Source organism: Equus caballus, chromosome 16 (assembly GCF_041296265.1).
Source record: "Equus caballus isolate H_3958 breed thoroughbred chromosome 16, TB-T2T, whole genome shotgun sequence".
Lineage (NCBI taxonomy): Eukaryota > Metazoa > Chordata > Mammalia > Perissodactyla > Equidae > Equus > Equus caballus.
In genome coordinates, this window is record NC_091699.1 from 52,548,119 (window position 1) to 52,569,086 (window position 20,968).

General features: G+C 42.3%; 1 protein-coding gene across 4 annotated transcripts in view; it reads right to left on the reverse strand.

The window, feature by feature from the left end:
• The window catches only part of LARS2 (leucyl-tRNA synthetase 2, mitochondrial), a 165,808-nt gene that overhangs the window by 88,116 nt on the left and 56,724 nt on the right, over window positions 1-20,968 (reverse strand). For all 4 annotated transcript variants that reach the window (XM_070237846.1, XM_001500836.5, XM_023620580.2 and 1 more), the window contains exon 6: window positions 7,810-7,899. In XM_070237846.1, coding sequence (XP_070093947.1) covers window positions 7,810-7,899 — 90 coding nt within the window. The remainder of the gene's footprint in view (window positions 1-7,809; window positions 7,900-20,968) is intronic.

A 20,968-nucleotide genomic window follows, 5' to 3' on the forward strand; every position in this document is an offset into this window, starting at 1 on the left:
GTCTAACTCAAGTTTGGTGTCTTCTTGTATGAAGGGATGAACTTGCAGGATTGGAAATTTTAGTCAACAGAGGAAAAGAAGAAAAAATAGTACCTAGAATTTGGCAGAACTGGGTTATCTTAGGGGAAACAAATATATTTATTTTAATATAAAGAGCTAACATTTAATCACCATGTGCTAGATATTACACTAAGTGCCTTACTAAGGTTGGCTCTTATAATCTCCATGACAACCTTTTGAGGCAACAACATTATCCCCATATTGCAGAGAAGGAAACTGAGGAACAGAGAGATTAAATAACTTGCCTAAGGTCACAGAGTCAGTAAGTGACAGAGACAGGATAGGAACTCAGGTCTCTAGGAAGCGTAAACAATTTTTTGCAATTTTTTAATACTTCTGTTTATATTAAGGTGTAACATACACAGAGTAATGTGGATAGATCTCAGTGAGTTTCTACCATCACTCACGCCAGGATGTAGAGCATTCCCAGCATGCCAGGAAATTCTGTTGTGCCTTCTTCCCGTCAACATCTGTCCCCAGTATTCTGAGACCTATCTCCGTGGATCTGTTTGAATGATAGAAACTGTAGTCTTAACCATTATAAAGTTTCTCTCTCCTTGGAGTTCTATTCACTTCCGTCTTCATGTAAAATAAATACCTTTGCCATCTGCATTCACTCCTTTATGACATTTAGGTACCACTTAGTACAAAGAAGGTAATGAGCACAGAGAGATGTGTCCGGGCACTAAACAATCCTGACTTAATACACATTAGTTTTTAAAATTTTAATAATCAATTCTAATAAGAGATTGTGATGAATATTGTCCATGTGTCCCTCCAAATCCTTTTTTCCACCCTGTTTTGTGCCCCCGGAAGCTGACCTCTGTGCCTGCACTAACTTGGACCCTTGCCCTCTGGCTGGGTTCAACCAATGAGAGGCACTTTGGCTTTCTGCCGGCTGGGCTTTGGCTGGCAGTGGCCACATGCCTCTACCGAAGGCCAGCGCCCCCAGTGGGCAGGCCTCTCCTAGTGCTACGGCTACTGCTCTCCCAGTTCTAGTGACTGCTCCCCGACATTGCCCCTTCAGCCTGGGGTGGCAAAGGCTGCCTTCTGTTGTCAGCGCCAGGTGCTTAACCATCCCTTGTAGGTTCCCCTAAACTCTGTGCCTAATCCCTTTATTACATCTTCTTCAATGACTCCTTTTGGGTGTGCCCTCTATTTCTTCTTGGGATCCTGAATGATCTAGAGACATCTAAAACTGACATAAAAAGTAAGAGTGGAGGAGAGGCTAACCCATCTGTGGGTTGTGATGTTACAACTAAAAAGTCGTACATCCACTGAAAAATGAACGCCTGTGAAGCCTGAAGTCAGAGTGGGAAAGACATGCATTCAATGATTCCCCCCCCCCCCGCCATTCTAGAGGCCCCAAATGCTTTGAATCCATAAATATATAGAAACCAAATATATAGCACAGAAGTATCTTAGAGCTAAAAACTTTAGGTTAATAAACCAAGGCTGATTTACTTATCTATTATCATTGCCCATATTAGTGGCTGGGGAGGGGTACCACTTAAAATAAAAAGCAAAAAGGAAGGGCGAAGTATTGTGTAGTAACATGGATAGCTCATACAAGAGGCAGCGCGCCCCCCCCCCCCCAAGACCCATGCACAACTAAAACTGTATAAAATATAAAAGAAAGGGAGGAAAAAAGCCCTCTCTGCCCCCACCTCTGCCTCCTGCCCACTGCGAAGCTCAGAGGGTATGGCAGAGGGTACTGCAGGTTGCAAAAACAAACAGGACTCTATTTCCTTATCAACATTTCCGACGGTCTGGCATCTCTCAGGCTCTAGGTTACAAAACGCAATGAGGGAGATGTGCTCCTAAGAGGTTTACATGTTACAGTAAAACTCTGGTGTCGAAGGAAAGACAAATAAAAGCAAAACACAAAAGCAATTTTTTCCCCAAAGAAAGTCTTGGGGAAAGAGGAAAAACACCAAAGGAGACAGCATCTCAAATCGAAGATGCATCAGCTGTGAGAACCCATTCTCGTTTCTTCCCGGGACCACAATCCACCTCAACCACAGAGTCGCAGGGTTCAGGCTCAGCCTTCCCACAGGTGGCTAACCCAGGGGTGGGCAAAATGGGGACCAGGGGGTACAGTACATGCAGCCTCTTGAAGCCCTGGAGTTGCATTCTAAATCCCTTTTCTTGGGTCTCATGTCTTAGATATAGCTCATCTCTATCATATAGTTCCCTTCGAAGCCAGGGTCTTCTATCCAGCATTCCCAGATTTTCACATTTTGAACATTTACTTTGACGGATGCCCTGATTTTTAAGCAAGCATAATCTTGCTACATAGAATATGTTTCTGGCACTTCACTGGCTATAGCTGTTTCCCTGGCTGATATTTATGTTCTCTATCACCTACTGAAGCCAACATCGTGCTCCTTTATAGTTAACTAGCCTTATTTGTAAAATAAAGCCTTTATCTGTGTTTTGAAGTCAACCTTAAATTAATATTGAAATCATTAAAATACCTGCAAACACACTGAACTCTAGTAGATTTTGCCCACTGCTTCTCTCACAAAAGTTATCTGGCAACATCACAGAAGGAGCCATTTCAAATAAGAGATTTCCCCAGTTGATCAAGGGTGAACACTAGGATTAATATTTTTGTGTTTGAGTGATTTGTGGGAAACCTTTAGAAAGCACACCATAACACAATTATGAGACCGAATCAGCCATACTCACAAGGGTCAGTTTTGCACAGTGACGGTGGGTGCTCCATCAATTTTGCCTCCCTACCCCCTTCTTGGTCATTGGGTCCCTGGAGGTGTGGGTGACTATGGGTTGCTTTGGGGATTCTCAGGGCAACAGCATCCTGAATTCACGTTTATTAGCTCTCCTCTCTGTGACAGAGCAGCTGTGGTATCCACTGTCCCAGTGTGCCTCCTGTTCCAAACCTCATTCTTTCTCATCTCCTCCTCCTCTTCCCGTGGATCCTCCTTCTCCTTGCCTCCTTGGGCCTCACCTCTACACGGGGTGCCAGTCCCTTCCAGATCACAGGCTCTATTAGCATGCTTTTGTCTCTTGACCAATGCACCACTCCTCAGTCCCCAGGCCCCTGGCTATTCTCCATCATTCTCCTTGCTTCTTTCTCCGCAAGTTCTGCTTTTATACCACCAAAGACCTTTTCTGAGTACACTGTCAGGAGGGTTCCAGAAGGCTGGTAAAGTATATGTTTTGGGGTATTGATTTTCTCAAGGTCTACTAGCTTTTTTCTTGACAAAACAGTGCTTAATTAAGGAACACCACATAGGTCTTATTAAAAGATCTAACTCTCAAAATCAATCTTGCTCTATTCCATCCAGAATGGGCCTGAATTTGGACTGAGTCGGGGAGGGGAAAGTGTTCCCAAGGCTACTGTTTATTTGTTACTGCCACCACCTTCCAAAGCCATGACGGGGCAGAGTGGGAGAGGCTGCCTGTTGGTGCACAGTGTTCCCTTCAGCATGCAACCTGAAGACAAGGCCACACTGCAAACCTAGCTTAGGTGTATGAATTAATTAGCACCATCACCAACTGCCACTGAAATCATGGAGACAGCCAAAGACAAACTCACAGACTGGGTGGCTCTCCATAGTTCTCTAGGATGTCCAAGCATAATACAGCAACATTCTTCTAACAACTACATCCATGGAATAATGTTTTGTTTTTTTTTAACTAGAGGGGTGAAATGAACATTTTGATGGACAGTGCTTGTTAAAACAAAAGACTTAAACACTTTAGTTATGTTTAGTAATGCTGCTAAAAATACTTTCCCTAAATGTTCATTTATACAGCTTGTAGCAGAACTGAATTTAAGGGTCAAGGCTATCTTTTTTTAATTAAAAAATAAAAAGTTATAACAATGCTGTGAGAGGAAAAGTACTAATAATCTAAGTGATTTTTGGTTAAACATGCTTTACAAAGAATGTTATGTGTAGTCTTTCTAAAGTCAATGAACTGTCTAAAGTTAATTTCAAAAATTTATATTTTGAAATAAACCCTAGAAATAGAATGCTAACTGACATCAATATGTTTTATGTTTTAAAGCCAATTTGAAAACAGCTACTCAATAAAAGGAGATGCACCTGGAAAAAAATGCCTTGGATTAAGGCTAACTCTGATCTTCAAACAATGTACCAAGTGCCCATTTTTATACTCTGTTTACAATTTTTCTTAAGATCATGATATTTTAATGGTGACTTAAAAAAATTAGTAGACTAAAAATATTTTAAGTCAGCAACTAACAAAAAAACCCCTATCTTTTAAAATAAAAATCCATAAAATAATCTAAATTATTCTTTCTTAATACTGGTCCACGTACGGGCTGCCTTAGAATTAGCTAAGAAGCTACAGGATTTTTTTACTCTATTTTTCCAATCTAAATACCATAATGACTCGAGGTAACTCTGCAGGCATACTCAGTGAGCATTTATTGAGCACCTGCTCTGTGCCAGGCCCCATTCTAAGCATTCACCTGGTTAATCTTCATAACAAACCCATGAAGTAGGGAGAAGAGGATTGTGGTAGGCAGAACAATCATATCCCAAAGATGTCCACGTCCTATGTCACTTGGAACCTGGATGCCCCTATCACCCAGAACCAGTGAATATGTTACCTACATGGCAAAAGGGTCTTGAAGCTATGATTAAGTGAAGACTTTTGAGATGGGGAGATTAACCTGGATTATCCAGGTGGGCCCAATGTAATGCCAAAGGTTCTTATATGAGAAAGGGGGAGGCAGAAGAGTCAAAGAAGGAGATGTGATGATGGAAGCGCAGGTCAGAGAGATTTCAAGATGCTATGCTCTGGCTTTGAAGATGGAGGTGGGTCAAAAGTCAAGGAATACGGGCAGCCCCAGAAGCTAGAAAAGACAAGGAAACAGATTGTCCTCAAGAGCCTCCAGAAGGAAAGCAGCTGTGCCAACATTTTGATTTTACCCCAGTGAGACTCATTTCAAGGACTTCTGCCCTCCAGAACTATAAGACAATAAATTTCTGTTAAGTGACCAAGTTGGTGACAATTTGTTACAGCAGCAGCAACAGTAAACTAATACAGGTTGTTCCCATGAAAGAAAAGTCAGAGGGGAAACTGGCCTATACCCCCCAGGGGCATGCATGCTGCGGGGAAGGAGTGCTGCACTGATGTGGAAACAAACAACTGAGGAGGGACATCTGGAGTCAGCAGGATGGCTGTGCTTGTGCAATGGGACCCTCCCCTGGAATCCCTTCCATCTTTAGATAAGTCACTCAGCTCCTAAGATGCTACGTATGACCAACTTGGGATCCAATGCAAAAGTGATGAGGTTAAGTCTCCTATTTGGATTTAATGTGCTGGAGAATTGAGGCAGCGTGAACAAACCCCAAGTGTAGAGACAGAAAAGCAAGTGTCCTATAGAGGACTATTACAGTAAATATTCAATACACTCAAAAATTCAACTTAAATATATAATACATATATACAAAAGAAAGAGTGTCCTATAAAGGACTATTACACAGCACACATAAGGGTTCCATGTGAGAAACGTCTACACGATGACATTAACGTGTCCCATCATTTCATACCCCATGCACATCAAACAATAAGCAGTAACCAAGCAGCCGAGGTAACAGTGGATAATCCAACACAACTGCTCACACTCTCCAAAGAACTCTTTCCTCTTTCCTGTGGTTCACCTGCAGGGGAGGGGGCTACAGACTTTGTACAGTGGTTCTCAAAGTGTGGTCCATAATCCTCTGGGGTCCCTGAGGCCCTTGCAAGGCCAAAATTATTTTCATGACAATGGGTGAAAAACCCATTCAAAGTGCAAGATAGAGCAACACACTTTAACGTAACAGAGTACAAAAAGTTCACTGACGTTGCAGATTCAACACCGCACCTGCCTTTAAGAAACCACCGCTTGTTGAACTTTGGTACACTATCAAAGAAGAATATTTATAATTATCTGAAATGGTAATTAAAACGCTTCTCCACTTTTAGCAGGTTCTGTTCATTAGTTCTTCTGGTATTTACCAGTATAACTTCAGGTAATAAAATTATACTTCAATTTTTGTACATTATCTTTAGACAGTTCTGCTGACCCTCTGCCACATAATATGAGATATTCAGCACGGTCATACAGCTTTCCTCTCACCCCAAGCCCCTCTCCTAGTTTCTGCTATCTTTGTTAACTTTAGCTTTAATAGCTACCTTTCTAACTGAAAAAAAAAAAAAAAAGAGTGACATTCTTCATTTATGCCTCCTTGTTATGAAAGATGAAAGGTTCATCTCACACTTGCTTTTACTCCTCTTCCCCAATTTCACCACCTAATTTTTGTTAGCTATACTATTTTTATGCTGTCAAGGTTTAAGACATTTTGGTTTTATTCTGAAATTCCAGATTGAGCCTTCTGCATTTGTGTCTGTATTGATTCAAAACATTTTTTAACTTAAAATGCGACGATCATGTAAGTACTATTCACTGCAAGACCAAGCAGTGTGATGTGGCCCACAGAAAAGTAAATGTAATTCTTTGTTGTGAAATCCCTCTGGTCAAGGAGAACGTCTCAAGCATAAAGGTACAATGGATTTCTACTTGTTACCTCTGAATTTTCCAGACCAGTACTGTACAACATTCTGTAATGATGGGAATGTTCTGTATCTGTGCTGTCCAGTACTAGCTTACCAGCACATGAATGTGGCTAGTGTGACTGAGAACCTGAATTTTTAGTATTATTTAATTTTAATTACTTTAAATTTAAATATCAACAAGCACATGTTGCCAGTGGTACTGTACTGGACAGTGCAGGTGTAGACCACACTATGATACTCTCTTCCTCATCTCCCACCATCTAAGGCTTACCTACTATGACTGAGCTCCTGCCATAACAAGCACTCCATTTCTTGAGAGACCACTATGTGTGGGCACTGTGACAGTTGCTCTTTAAATATCACCTCTCTCTTCCCTGCAGGGAGGATGTTACCACCCCACTTAGCAGATGAGAAACCATGATTCCTGGGGGTTAAGTTACCCAGCTGGGAGATGTGGAAATTTATAAAAGAAATCTTAACTAAACTGGAGTCGGAAAGGCCTGTAGGGGGAGCTCTCAGGCCTTTTCATCCATTGTCAATTACTCGAAACAGGAAGAGACCTAGCTTGCATCTTTGATGGGAAGTAAACCTACTTTGCAACCAAAGGAAGATTTCTCTCCCCACCCAGCAACAGCCCACCCAATGAGAAGCCGTTGCCACCTTAAACTGTTAGTTTCCTCCAATGAATTTTTGTTTAGAGTAGCTTCTCCCTATTCCCCCTTTTTCTCTATAAAAGCAGCTCCCCTCCTTTCTTTTCTGGATTTGCCTATGGTTCACCACAGCATGTACATCCCTAATTGCAATTCTTTTGGCTATTCCCAACTAAACTCATTTTGAGGGTAAAATAACAGACAAAGTTGCTATTTAAGTTGACAGAGAGGTAGCCGAGCTAGGATTTGAGAAGCCTGCATTCCTCCCGCCGCCCCTCTTTGATGTCATTACACCCACCGGACACTGTGTTACGTGCTGGAAGTCAAGGGTGAAAGAGGCCCGAGCCCTGTCCTGGAGGCACAAACTGAGCCAGACAGTCGCTGCTTTCTGGGTCTGTTGGGAGTGACTTCATGAACGTGAGGGAGTGTTCATTTTCACTGTTACTGTGCACACAGGGTTTGTTTCTTATTTAACAACAATGTGTTCTATAAGAAGATGGAGAGGATTTACAAAATTTTTATAGTGCATCTAAGTTTAATTTACCTCCTTTTGATAGGCCAGTCCAGCTTCATAGAGTTTAATAAAGAGGTACTGAGTCCATTTGTAGTAATCTGGTAAACATGTAGTTATTTCCTGCCAAAGAAGGAAAAACATCATGTATAGACCATTGTAAACATTCCCCTCCCCCAATGCATGCATCAGCCTTGCCCTTCAATTAAAAAGCAATCATACTGAAAAAATATTTACCAGCCTATAATAGTTTTACCAATTCGTAAGAAGCAATTTATTCCGAGAAGAGAGATGCTATCGAAATGCCACAGCCACCCGTCCCAGGGCATGTTCAATGACAGGAAATTCAACTTGCAGTCTTCTGTACACCCCCATCCCCATCCATGCAAGTAGCAGGTTAATTACACTCTATGGAACTGGGTATTACCGTTTTTGTCAGCACAAACATATTTGGGGGGCCATAAAGCTAATTCATGAATGTAGTTCATTTTGAAAGCAATCACAGAATTCAAGAGGAACATTTGCTTGCTTCAGTATGATCCACATTTGAAAATAAACCCTGTGTTTCTACATATAACTGGGGCCTGGTAGCTCCTTTGGACTCATTATATTCCATTTATTCCATTAAGTGAATCAGGCTGTTGTCTACTTAGGAAGACCCATTAAAAACATTATCAAATATTAAACTTAGTGAGAAATCACCTGGCTTGTATTTCTAAGCCTAAATTGAAGGTTCCCGAAATTTATTTTCTGTCCTGAAAACACATTTGCTACAGAATCTTTAAAAGCAGTTTATTGATTAACCAACCTTTAAAAAAGGTTATTGATTAACCAACCTATAAGGTTTGCCCTTGATTAAGTCAAGTGAGCATAAAAACCTCTAACTACCCTGTCACATTATTTCTTTCCTAGTGCTCTTCATTAACTTCAAAAAATAGCTAACATAGAAATGGATGTAGCGCAGGGGACATTCCAAATGGTTCCATTAGTAATGGACTACTGATAGAAAGCATACAATAGTCCCCCCTTATCTGCGGTTTCACTTTCCGCGGTTTCGCTTTCCACGGTTTCCGTTACTCTCGGTCAATCACGGTCCGAAAATATTAAATAGAAAATTCCAGAAATAAACAATTCACCAGCTTTAAATTGCACGCTCCTCTGAGTAGTGTGATGAAATCTCGCGCTGTCCCTCCCCCTCCCGCCCACGACGTGAATCATCCCTTTGTCCAGGGCCTCCATGCTGCACATGCTACCCGCCCATCAGTCACTTAGCAGCCTTCTTGGTTATCAGATCGGCTGTCACGGTATCACAGTGCTTATGTTCAAGTCACTCTTATTTCACTTAATAATGGCCCCAAAGTGCAAGAGTAGTGACCCCGGCAATTAGGATACGTCAAAGAGAAACTGTAAAGTGCTTCCCTTAAGTGAATAAGTGAAAGTTCTCGACTTAATAAGGAAAGAGAAAAAATCATATGCTGAGGTTGCTAAGATTTACATAACTTTTATTACAGTATATTGTTATAATTGTCCTATTTTATTATTGGTTATTGTTGTTAAATCTCTTACTGTGCCTAACTCATAAACTTTATCGTAAGTATGTATGTATAGGAAAAACTGTAGTATCCATAGGATTGGGTACTATCTGCGGTTTCAGGCATGCACTGGGCGTCTTGGGACCTATGCCCCGCAGATAAGGGGAACTACTATACTTCTATCAAAAGTGCAAACAAGTCAGTCTTTCTTCAGATGAACAAATGAGGAGAGAGCTTAAAACCTACGATGGAAGGGCAAGTGTGGCAGGAACTGAGCAAGGTATCAGGTAAATTTCTGGTGCCTCCAATGCGCTATTTTTCTCATGTAAGATTCCTGGGTCCTTTTATGTGATGTTTTGTAAAACTGGCAGAGTAATAACTATTAGAAAACAAATAACTCTAATCGCTGGCTCCACTCCCCCCTACAAGGCAGGTTGTGAATAACCAGCCAGTCTAACAGGTTTGCCCATACTGTAGCACTGTCCCCTGCCAGCCAGTCCCCATGCGACGCCAGAGCCGTGATTTCTGAGCCACGCACATAACACAGCCTGTACCAGCTCCCGAGGCTCCACAGACACCAAGTCTGCAGGGGCGTCATGCACAAAGCCCTTCGCCAACCCAAGAATCAGATCAGCACGCTACGGGCGGGATTGTTCCCCAAACCCCCAAATTCATCCTCATCCCACCATCTTTTCCTCCGTGCAGGCTACACTCCTTGCAGGCATGACACAGAATTCACTTTCCTCAGTTTTCCGGACAAGCAACTTAAAAACTTCCATTTTCTAACAAAACCCAGGGCAGGAGCTATGTTTGGTCTGTTTTGTTTAGCTCATCATTGTATGCTGAGGTCGAGGCATCCCAAAATTGTTGTTGAATGAATAATAAACTAAATAGATACAGGAATATATGCATGTTGAATCAAATTTGTATCCCTCATGTAAGTTTCACAAATTCAATTTAAATTACCTTTGTCCACAGATGAACTGGGATAGAGGATGGGGATAGAGGTAAGGGGGAATGTGGTAAAAATATTCCCAGACCTTGTTGCCGTGGCTCTGCTTTTAAACTCTTATCCATTAGAGGTTTAAAGAAACATGTGAAACAAACATGACAAAATAATGACTGTTAAATTTAGAGGATGAGAGTTCTCTTTTCTCTATTTTTCTGTGTATTTGTTTTTCATAATAAAATTCAAAATGCTTCTGATGAATATATGTATGCGTATCCGTACATGTGTATGTATGTACGTATGTATGTACTTTCTCAGCCCCTAAATCCGCCTCCAGAGATTGACAGTAAAAATTACACAGCAATGGGACAGCATCAGTATCTTCATCCAGGTTTATGGTTTTGAAAATCACTTTTACCTCAAATAGAAAAAAGATGATAGATCCAGTCAGGAAAAACAAAGATTGTTATCCAACCAAGCATTAGCCTACTTTCAGTCAGACGTGTAAGGCCAAGTGCCTCCTCTTTGGAAGTGAGGTGAGGTGACGAGGTAGGGGCATTCCAGGCCCCCTTCTTTCACCCTGACTTCAAACTTGGGCCTGACCTCTTTTATTTATATTGGGTTTTTGCATATCTCGTTTGAAGGAAAAGTAACATCAGCTGCTAAGAGTACAGCTTGAAAACCCTGGCTCCAGGACCATTATTCCACTCCGGACAGTTTTATGTTAATGCATGTTTACTGCACTCCCAGCGTCCCCTCACACTGAAGTGCTTGAGCCACCTGCCCAGAGGAGGCTGGGAGCGCCCTGAGGACAGGAACTGTGCTCCTGCCCACTTATTCCCATCTGCTGCACACAGGGCCCAGCCGGGACCCTCAGTGCTGTCCACTCAATGAAGAAAGGACAGAGCAGGCACTCGCAAGGCTCCCCAGGAGTCCAGTCTCACAAGAACCATAAACATGGTCAGGGATAGACTCCGCTCAGAAATGCATTTCCTGAAAAAGTTACAGAACCCTTCTGGAGCCTCTCCTGGTTTGCTGATTTAAAAAAGCCCTGAAACCAAAACAGCTATTTCTAGTCTTCTAATGCCTCATCTCAGCAAAAATAATCAAAGACATCTTTCTGAAATTAAACTGCTTAAAAGCTCTACCTTTTGTCAACCGGCTAGAAATCAAGACTCCTTTTCCATGTTTTGGGAACTACTTACTCAAAACCCAGCCCCACAGACAAGGGTCTTTGGGGGTTTCAACATCCAAAAAGATGTCAACAGCTATTCCTTCCTTCTCCTAAAGAAGCTGTGTTCCCAAGGGAGGCCTGGAGACATTTTTGTTTGTCACAACTGTGGTGGTGGTGGGGTGCTACTGGCATCTAGTGGATAGAGGCCAGGGATGCTGTTAAAAACCTGATAGTATACAAGACAGCCCCAGAACAAAAAATTACCCAGCTCCAAATGTCAATAGTGCCAGAGGAGAAACACTACTCTAAGGGTTTCAACCTCTTTAGTTTGAGATCAACTAAACTAAAAGATTAAGGAACAGTGAACCAAGCAACTCTCTGGTGGGCATTCCATAAAACGCAATAAAACATCATTGGGAGAAGAAGAAACACGAGTAAGTTAACTTAGGTCTCCTTCTCCAGCAAGTGTGACTCCATCTCTGTTGAGCACGTCTTGCAGGGCAGACGGGAATGCTGCACGATGCAACCACGGGCCCTTCTATCAACTCTGAGACCAACCACCGGAGAGACCTGTCAAGTCTAGGGGTATAGGCAGATACAATTCTGAAACTGTGATGCACGCATAATGCTCCTCACTGGGAATGAGTGATTGATTTTACTATCTACATTTTAAACCATTTAATATACTTCCAAGTAGTTGTCTGACTTGGAAAATCTCAGGTAATACATGTCCTATTTCGAAGTTAAAGAGGCACAGTTTTTCTTGATACAACATCAGCTTATCCCCTCCCATAAGACTTGTGGAACAAGTAAGAGTTTAAAGATCATCTGTTGGGATCCTGCAGAAGGGGGAGTCCTACGTCTGTGGGATGGGGATTCGTTTGCCCACACCTGCCCACAAGCTGTGGGACAGCACCAACTTGTTAAGATTTCATCGTGAGACCACCAGAGAAGTCAAGGAAGGCTGTTTACTGTTCCTAAATCCTTTTCCATTCCTGTGCTTTCCTTTGCCCTGCTTTCCAAATAAGCCAACATCTATGTTGACGCACCTTTGTTTTTAAAACAAAAAGTCAGGCAATTCAAAGTTATAGCTCCAAAAGCAACTGCAATTCAGCTACACTCCACATAGGTCTATATAAAAGTGTCAACTTTTATATGCCCCTGAGCTTGAGAAAGAGCAATCCAGCTGACAAGAGACCAAATTTATGCACTGGGATCTCAACTAGAGTCATTCCTCCACACTGCAGTTTTACATTCTACAATACCTGGTTTTTAGCACTGAAAATATTTTGCATATTCACTGTCAAACACAGAGCCCGGCACAGAAGGTAAGCTCTCTCAGAATACAAGTGAGGCTCAAACACTATCCTTTGGGGCCTGCCACCCACACCTCAGTGACTGCACAAATTAATAACTAAACCAGCCTTGCCAGGAGTTCCTGTAGCACAGTGATTCGGCAATGACGAAATCCAAGAAGGCTGAGCCACAGAGACCTACTTTACTGTCCCTGATATAAAATGGCATTTGGTTTGTGAAGGATGAGTCACGGCAGTTGGTTACCTTCTGTGTACCTACTTCACTGAGGTCTCCTCAGGCTATCTCTCCTTGCTCCAGGAAAAGAGTGAGAGAGAGTGATCTAAAAGAAAGACATTCCACTCTGGAGCCATTTGACTTCGGTTCAGGTCCTCGCATCATCAATAGCTTCTTGGCCACAGCCAAGTGTCCCTATCTAGAAAACGGGTAATGAAACCCACCTGAGAGGCCAGTTGTGAGAACAGACACAGTACTGTACATAAAGCACACGCTGGGCACACAGGAGGGATCAGTGGTGCTGTTCCCTTGGCTTGACTCAGAGAGTGTTCTGGGAGGAGTGAGGTTGGCTTCATTATCGCACCACTCAAAGAGGTGGGTTGATACCCTTGTTATGCTATTGGGACAAGGTGAAAGGGAGAGGAAAGGACTGAGGTAAAAATAACTTACTATTACTATTTCTTACCAAATATTGGCTTTCTGACTAAAAGAGATGGTGTTTATGAGGGAAAGACCAAAACACACGACCCAGATGGAAGAATCCACACAAAGCTGCTCCCAGTCACCTCTGGTGGCAACCCACCACAGGGAGGGCCAGCTAGGTCACTTCTCACTTCTGCTCTGGCAGGATTTAGTGAGGTCTTTGTTTCTTGGTCCCCTTGCATCTCTAACAGTGACTGGTCCCAGATCACAAAACGGCTAACGTCACTCAAAGCCATTATGCATTTAATTTGCATTGCAACCTCACAATATTTAGGTTAGCTATCAGGATTTAACAAACTAAAACAAAAACCTGAGGCAACATGTTTATCAAGTCGGTCATTCGGCAGCCCTGTACATTGGAAAATAAACACAGTGAGAAAGGTGAGTACCCGCCCTGCATCACAGTTTGCAGCGACAAGGCGTTGCCTCCCCGTCCCCCAGTCTCACTGTGAGTCACCTGCCGTCAGACAATGAATCTTGGAGACAGAAGACAGAGGTACTCACATACCTCTTGTGTAACATGCATTTTTGTCATCTGCTCTTCATTCCACAGATCAAAAAGCAATGTATGGTAATGACCTTGTCTTTTATTCCCTCCCAGGTTCTCTGATTCTAAAGGGGAGGGGTTCTGAAAGCATAGCACAGCTCAAAGGCCAGAGAAACCAGCCTCAGGATTCATACTGTGCAGCTTAGTTAAAAAAACCTTTCAGACTGCATCAGATGTTCCTTACTGGTGATGGTTCTAGGTTCCAGTCCACAGCTCTGCACCTGCTGTGTTGGAAGAAGGAACAGGGAGGCTCATGAGAAAATCTACTGGAATAGGACAATTATGACCACGCCCACACTAAGTCCTCTAAACTTAGCACTGACTCTCAAACTTGGTTGCACCTTGAAATGAAGCTTTAAAAGTTACCGATGCCTAGGTCTCACCCACCCCCAGGAATTTCACAGGCAGCCAGGGTTGAGAACCACTACAAAGGGGTTCCTCCCAAATACCACAGGAGAGACGGGGTCCTATCCTGCCCTTGTGTCTTCACAGAACTTAACGAGCCAGGCTTCGACAGTTAGTCCATATGAGATTTCTAAGAAGGTCCCCAGTACACTGTGCTAAGAGGAATATCTCAACAAGCCTGCCGGGATCCAAATCCTCCCAGCACGCCTCAGCCCTGCCCCAGCACAGATTCTCTGACAGTCCTCACTCCCTCCATTTTCACAAAACAAGCATAAGAAGCAGCAATTAGGAAGTAACCACTGTAAACCCACCTTCATGGCAACAGATACAGAAACTTGATTTGGTAACTACCTATGTTCAGTGATCAGCTGTTTAAAAACGCCAAACCTACTGACAGCTCATTTCTCTCCCCAGAGGAGAAATGGTTCTTGAAGGGAAAGCTGCAGAAAGCCAACAAAGAGTGGCCTGGCCTTCCCCTGGGGCTTCAGGGGCAGAGGCCGTGTGGCAGATGGCTAGTTCCTCACTTAGATGCTCTTAAAGGATCCCCAGGCAGGAGCAGGGCACTGAGAGTGAAGGCAGACCACTCAGCACAGCTCTGGCTTTGAGTCTTAATTAGCAAATAACAGGCCACCTTTGTATCCAGCTCTACGCTCCCAAACTGCTCGTCCCTCCATGGTCTCACTCCCTCAGGGGCTCTGTGGATGCTGCTCTACACAGGAGGAAACTGCACCTCAGGAGGGAGGGGCCCAACCAAAGCTGCCCAATTCTTGGGTGGCAGAAGCAAAACTGGAACCCAGATCTCTCCAGAGGGGCATTGGGCAGTGAAAAAGCACCTTGGGAAGTACAGCCTCGCTGTGCCCAATCTGCCCCAACCGACTCAAACACGTGCTCCAAGGAGGTCTGGGTAAATGAAGCAGAATGAATGGGCGGGAGCACTCCTAGATAACAGAATACCATGTGAACGTTCTTTTAGGAACAACAGTAGCAGTAATAATAACAATAATAGCAAACATTTACCAGGGGCTGACCAAGCACTGGGCCCAGTTTTGGCAGTTCAGAAGCATCTCATTTAGTTCCTACTACATTCCCAGGAGTCAGTTACTATGGTTATCAAATGTGGCTTGACCTCCCTCCCCGTTTAAAATCACAATTCACCCCGGCCCTCCTGCCCCCTTTACTCGGCTCTATCTTTTTTCTTTCCCCAGCACTTATGACCTCCTACCATCCTGTATTATTACTTATTTATTATGCTTATCGCCTGTCTTTGTCTTGCCTCCTCCCCCCACCCTGCAGTAAACTGTAAGGTTCCTCCAGGAAAGAAAGGGTTTTTGTCTGACTCCCACTGATGTACTGCGAGTGCCTGGAACAGCACCTGGTACAATGGATGTTTAATAAAGGACTGTTGAATGAATAAATAATCATTGTACCGATCAGAGAATTGGGACTCATAGTAACTTGTTTAAGGTCACATGGCTAGTAGGAGGCAAAATTAGGATCCCAACATGGGTCTGAATGACTCAGCATCTGTACCACTGCAAACGAGTTCTTCCCCTCACTGTCACCTCAGCTTTGGTAAGACTTTCATGCTGGATTTGTTGGAAGCAGGGAAAGCCGTATGAACTAGATACATACCACATATAGTTAAACTTGTATTATGAATGTTTATGTAGTTTACATAGTTGTCTTTCTATTTCACTATTTGTACAATTTGCACTAAAACTAGAACAAATGAAATAGTTTAACTATTATATCCTTGACTTAGATAAATATTACATATAATATTTAATGACATGGGAATATAATATTTAATACAAAATTGAGTATATTTTATGGTTTCAATTATATAATAAAAAATGAACAGAATACTAGAAAAAATGACAACATATAAACAAACTCTGGATTGCCTCAGGATGACACTGACCATGGGTGACTTTTTTAAAAATTATAAACAGTTTTCTAAACTTCACTGATTTTGTACAGTGAACCCTGGGAATTAGCCTACAGTTTTACAGTTCTTGAAAACCAGTTTAGATTCAAAGGAAGAAGAAAACCAAAGAATTGAGTCTACAGTGGTAGACCCTTGTCCTGGTGAGAAGTCTTCCAATATACTTGCAATATACACCTTGAGACCACTCCCCACAGTAGAGTTTAAAGGAATCAGAGAGAGTGGTCTACAGACAAACAAATGTCCTGGGGTTACCATGGAAGCACATCCACAAGGCCAGCTCCAAGGCCCCTGGACAACCTTAGTGTATATCCATAAAACCAGTTCTGATGACCCAGACTCTAAAGGGAAAGATCTGGCCTAAGTGCAGAACCACAGGCGAATATAATGGGTAAGAGGCCCAGGCTGGCCTACCCACCTTCCTAGTTGGTATTACAAGAGTGAAAGAAGCCAGGTGGACATCTTTGCCTGTGAGTAATAAGCAAGAGTACGGCGGGGGGAGGAGACGACAGACAGGGGTCCCAAAGTTAGTACATTAGAGCTCAGACCCCACCTAGGGGTTGTGTGACACTAGGCAAGTGACTTGACCATATCTGTGCCTCATCTTCCTCATTAGTTGTGGCAGGCAGCCTCTAAGATGGTCCTCAACTATCCTTGCCTGCTGGTTTTCATGACCTTAGGAAATCTTCTTCCTTCGAGTGTGGGCTGGGCCCAGACACTTGCTTCTAACAAACAGAATACAGCAGGTGATGGGATGTCACTTCAGGATGAGGTTTAAAGAGACTGTGGTTTCTGTCTTGGGCATTCTCTTTCCCTCTCTTTCTCACTGTCTCTCTTGATCCAAAGAAAGCCAGTTGCCATGCTGGGCGCTGCCCAATGGAGAGGCCCAGGTGGTAAGGAACTGAGGGAGGCCTCTGGCCAACAGCCAGCAAGAACCGGTCCCCAGTCCAGCAGCTAAAAACCACATGAGTGAACTTGGAAGCAGATCCTACCCAAGTCAGGCTTTCAGATGGGACCTCAGCCTTGGTCTTGATGGCAGCCTTAGAAGGGACTCTACGCCAGAGGACCCAACCAAGCCGTGCCTAGATTCCTACTCCACAGAAACTGTGAAATATTTAATAAGAGTGTATTGTTTTAAACTACTAAGTTTTGAGACAATTTGTTATATAGCAATCGATAACTAATATACTCATAAAATGGGCCAATAATTGGACCAAATCCTGGGATAGCTACGAGGACTAAATGAGCAAATGTAGGTAATGTACTTGGCAAATGCTGACCACACAGATGAGAAGAGGATGGTAATGCCAGGGGCCCCGAGGGGATCCAATTACAAGGCTCCCTTCCCCACAGTGTGGGGGTAGAATCAGTCTGCTGCCCAGGCCACAGGGAAACGACAGGGAGACCTAATGCTCCATGCTCCACCCAACTGAGTCTTAAAAACCAAGTACCTTTAGGACCTAACACAGACTTTTTGGCCCTTTTATTTGAGTATCCAAGTTTTGTTCACCTTCCCAAAGAGGCTGTCAGCTCCTGAGGGCAGGTGGAGGGCAACAGATGGAAGGAGCAGAGGGCTGGTAGGCCAAAGACTGAGGTCGAGCACTGGCTCTGCCATGGACTTGATGGTGACCCTGGACAAATGACTCATCTCTCCGGGCCTCACTGTCCTCATGTGGAAACTGGGAGGCTGTAACTGTTGTGAGGATCAGGCATCTAAAGAGGGTTAGCTTGCCTTTCCAAAACTATCTGGCCTAGTATGGGTGCACAGCAAGTGCTCAATAAATCTTCATTAAAGCAACAAATATATCAAAATCATGTGGTCAAGTGTCACTATATTTAAAAAACAAATGAAAGCCTTGAGACAGTGCCCTTCCTAATTTTCTTAAATATAATAGGCTTTCTAAAAAAGTAGAATGTTTTTGTTCTTGGAATCATAATCTGGCTTATTCATACTAAATGTCAAACATGGGTTCACATGAGAAATGTTGCCCTGGTTTGTATCGTGTAGAATGCTTTAAGAAACCTATGTGCAGAACCTCCAAATCTCCAAAGGCAAGTCAAGAAGAATCACATATATCTCTGTTAGCAACTTCCACAACATCAAAAACAAATGATGACTTTTCAAAAGGACACACATGTGAGACCAGTTTCTCACTTCCCTGGCATAATGTTGATTCAGAATTTTATGTTTCTCTTCATTTAATTCACCAAAGAGGAAATATTCACTAAGGGTCTCTACCCAGCCCTTATGCTAAAAGACTCACTAATCAGCTAGGGTGACAGAGGGAAAATGGAGGTGCAGGGAAGGGAAAGAATGGATTTTCCACCCAACTCAAGGCTATTTGTTCATTCACTCATTCACTCACTGAATCATTCCAGACATTTATTGAGTACCAACTATGCATTAGCACTGAATTAGGTGGCATGAAGATGACCTCTCCTCCATTACTGAGAAGATTAAGGCCATCTATAATGGCCTTTTCATGGTTTCTCCTCTCTTAAGCAAAGTTTATCTAAATTGTCATCCCTACCCCTATCTCATTCATTCCCATTTGTCCCTGAGGGAAAAGAGAGGCAATTCGGATTTTGGGAGATCTTGTCAAGATGGTGGCATAGGCAGACTCTGAACTCACCTCCTCCCACAAACACATCTAGGTTACAACTATTCTTGGAAAAATTACCCTGGAGAGAAAACTTTAAACTGGATAAAAGGAATCCCCACAACAAGGGACAGTCATGACTGAGGCGGAAGAGGGAGAAATTCCTTCTGGGGAGAAAAAAGCCATCTTTGTGGCAATAAATACATATTTACCAATAGCTACTTTAAATATTAACAGACTAAATGCTCCAATCAAAAGACAAAGGGTGGCCGACTAGATTAAAAAAACAGGACCCATATATATGCTGCAGAAAAGAGACACACTTCAGACCTACAGACACTCACAAACTGGAAGTGAAGGGATGGAAAAAGACTCCATGCAAATAGCAATGAAACGAAAGCTGGGGTAGCAATACTTATATCAGACAAAATAGACTTTAACAAGAGACAAAGAAGGGCACTACACAATGATAAAGAGAAAAATCCAACAAGAGGATATAATGCTTGTAAATATCTATGCACCAAACATAGGAGCACCTAAATATATAAAGCAATTATTAACAGACATAAAAGGAAAAATAAACAGTAACACAATAACAGTAGGGGACTTTAACACTCCACTTACACCAATGGATAGATCATCCAAACAGAAGATCAATAAGGAAACATTGGCTTTAAACGCCACATTAGATCAGATGGACTTAGTAGATATATACAGAACATTCCATCCAAAAACTGCAGAATACACATTCTTTTAAAATGCACATGGAACATTCTCCAGGACTGATCACATATTAGGCCACAAAACAAGTCTCAATAAATTTAAGAAGATCAAAATAATACCAAGTATCTTTTCTGACCTCAAAGGTATGAAACTAGAGATCAACTACAGGAAGAAAATCAGAGAAGGCACAAAAACGTGGAGATTAAACAAAATGCTACTGAACAACAATTAAGTCAATGAAGGAATCAAAGGAGAAATCAAAAAATACCTGGAGACAGGGGCTGGCCCCGTGGCCAAGTGGTTAAGTTTGCGCGCTCTGCTGCAGGCGGCCCAGTGTTTCGTTGGTTCGAATCCTAGGCATGGACATATGGCACTGCTCATCAAACCATGCTCAGGCAGCATCCCACATGCCACAACTAGAAGGACCCACAACAAAGAATATACAACTATGTACTGAGGGGCTTTGGGGAGAAAAAGGAAAAAAATAAAATCTTAAAAAAAATACCTGGAGACAAATGAAAACACAACATGCCAAAATCTATGGGATATAGCAAAAGTGGTTCTAAGACGAAAGTTTATAGCAATTAAGGCCTACCTCAACAAACAAGAAAAATCCCAAATAAACAATCTAACAATGCATTTAAAGGAGCTGGAAAAATAAAAACAAACAAAGCCCAAAATCAGCAGAAGGAAGGAATTAATAAAAGAGCAGAAATAAATGAAATAGAGACTAAAAACGTAGAAAAAATTAAAGAAACCAAGAGCTGGTTCTTTGAAAAGATAAACAAAATTGACCAACGTTTAGGTAGACTCACCAAGAAAAAAAGAGAAGGCTGAAATAAATAAAATCAGAAACATAAGAGGAGAAATTACAATGGACACCTCAGAAATACAAAAGATTTTAAGAGAATACTATGAAAAACTATACGCCAACAAATTGGATAATCTAGAAGAAATAGATAAATTCTTAGACTCATACAACCTTCCAAAACTGGATCAAGAAGAAGTAGAGAATTTGAATAGACCTATCACCAGTAAGGAGATCGAAAAAGTAATTAAAAACCTCCCAAAAAATAAAAATCAAGGACCAGATGGCTTCCCTGGTGAATTCTACCAAACATTCAAAGAAGACTTAATACCTATCCTTCTCAAACTCTTGCAAAAAATTGAAGAGGAGGGGAGGCTTCCTAACTCATTTTATGAAGCCAACATTATCCTGATACCAAAACCAGACAAGGACAACACAAAAAAAGAAAATTACAGGCCAATATCACTGATGAACATCGATGGAAAAATCCTCAACA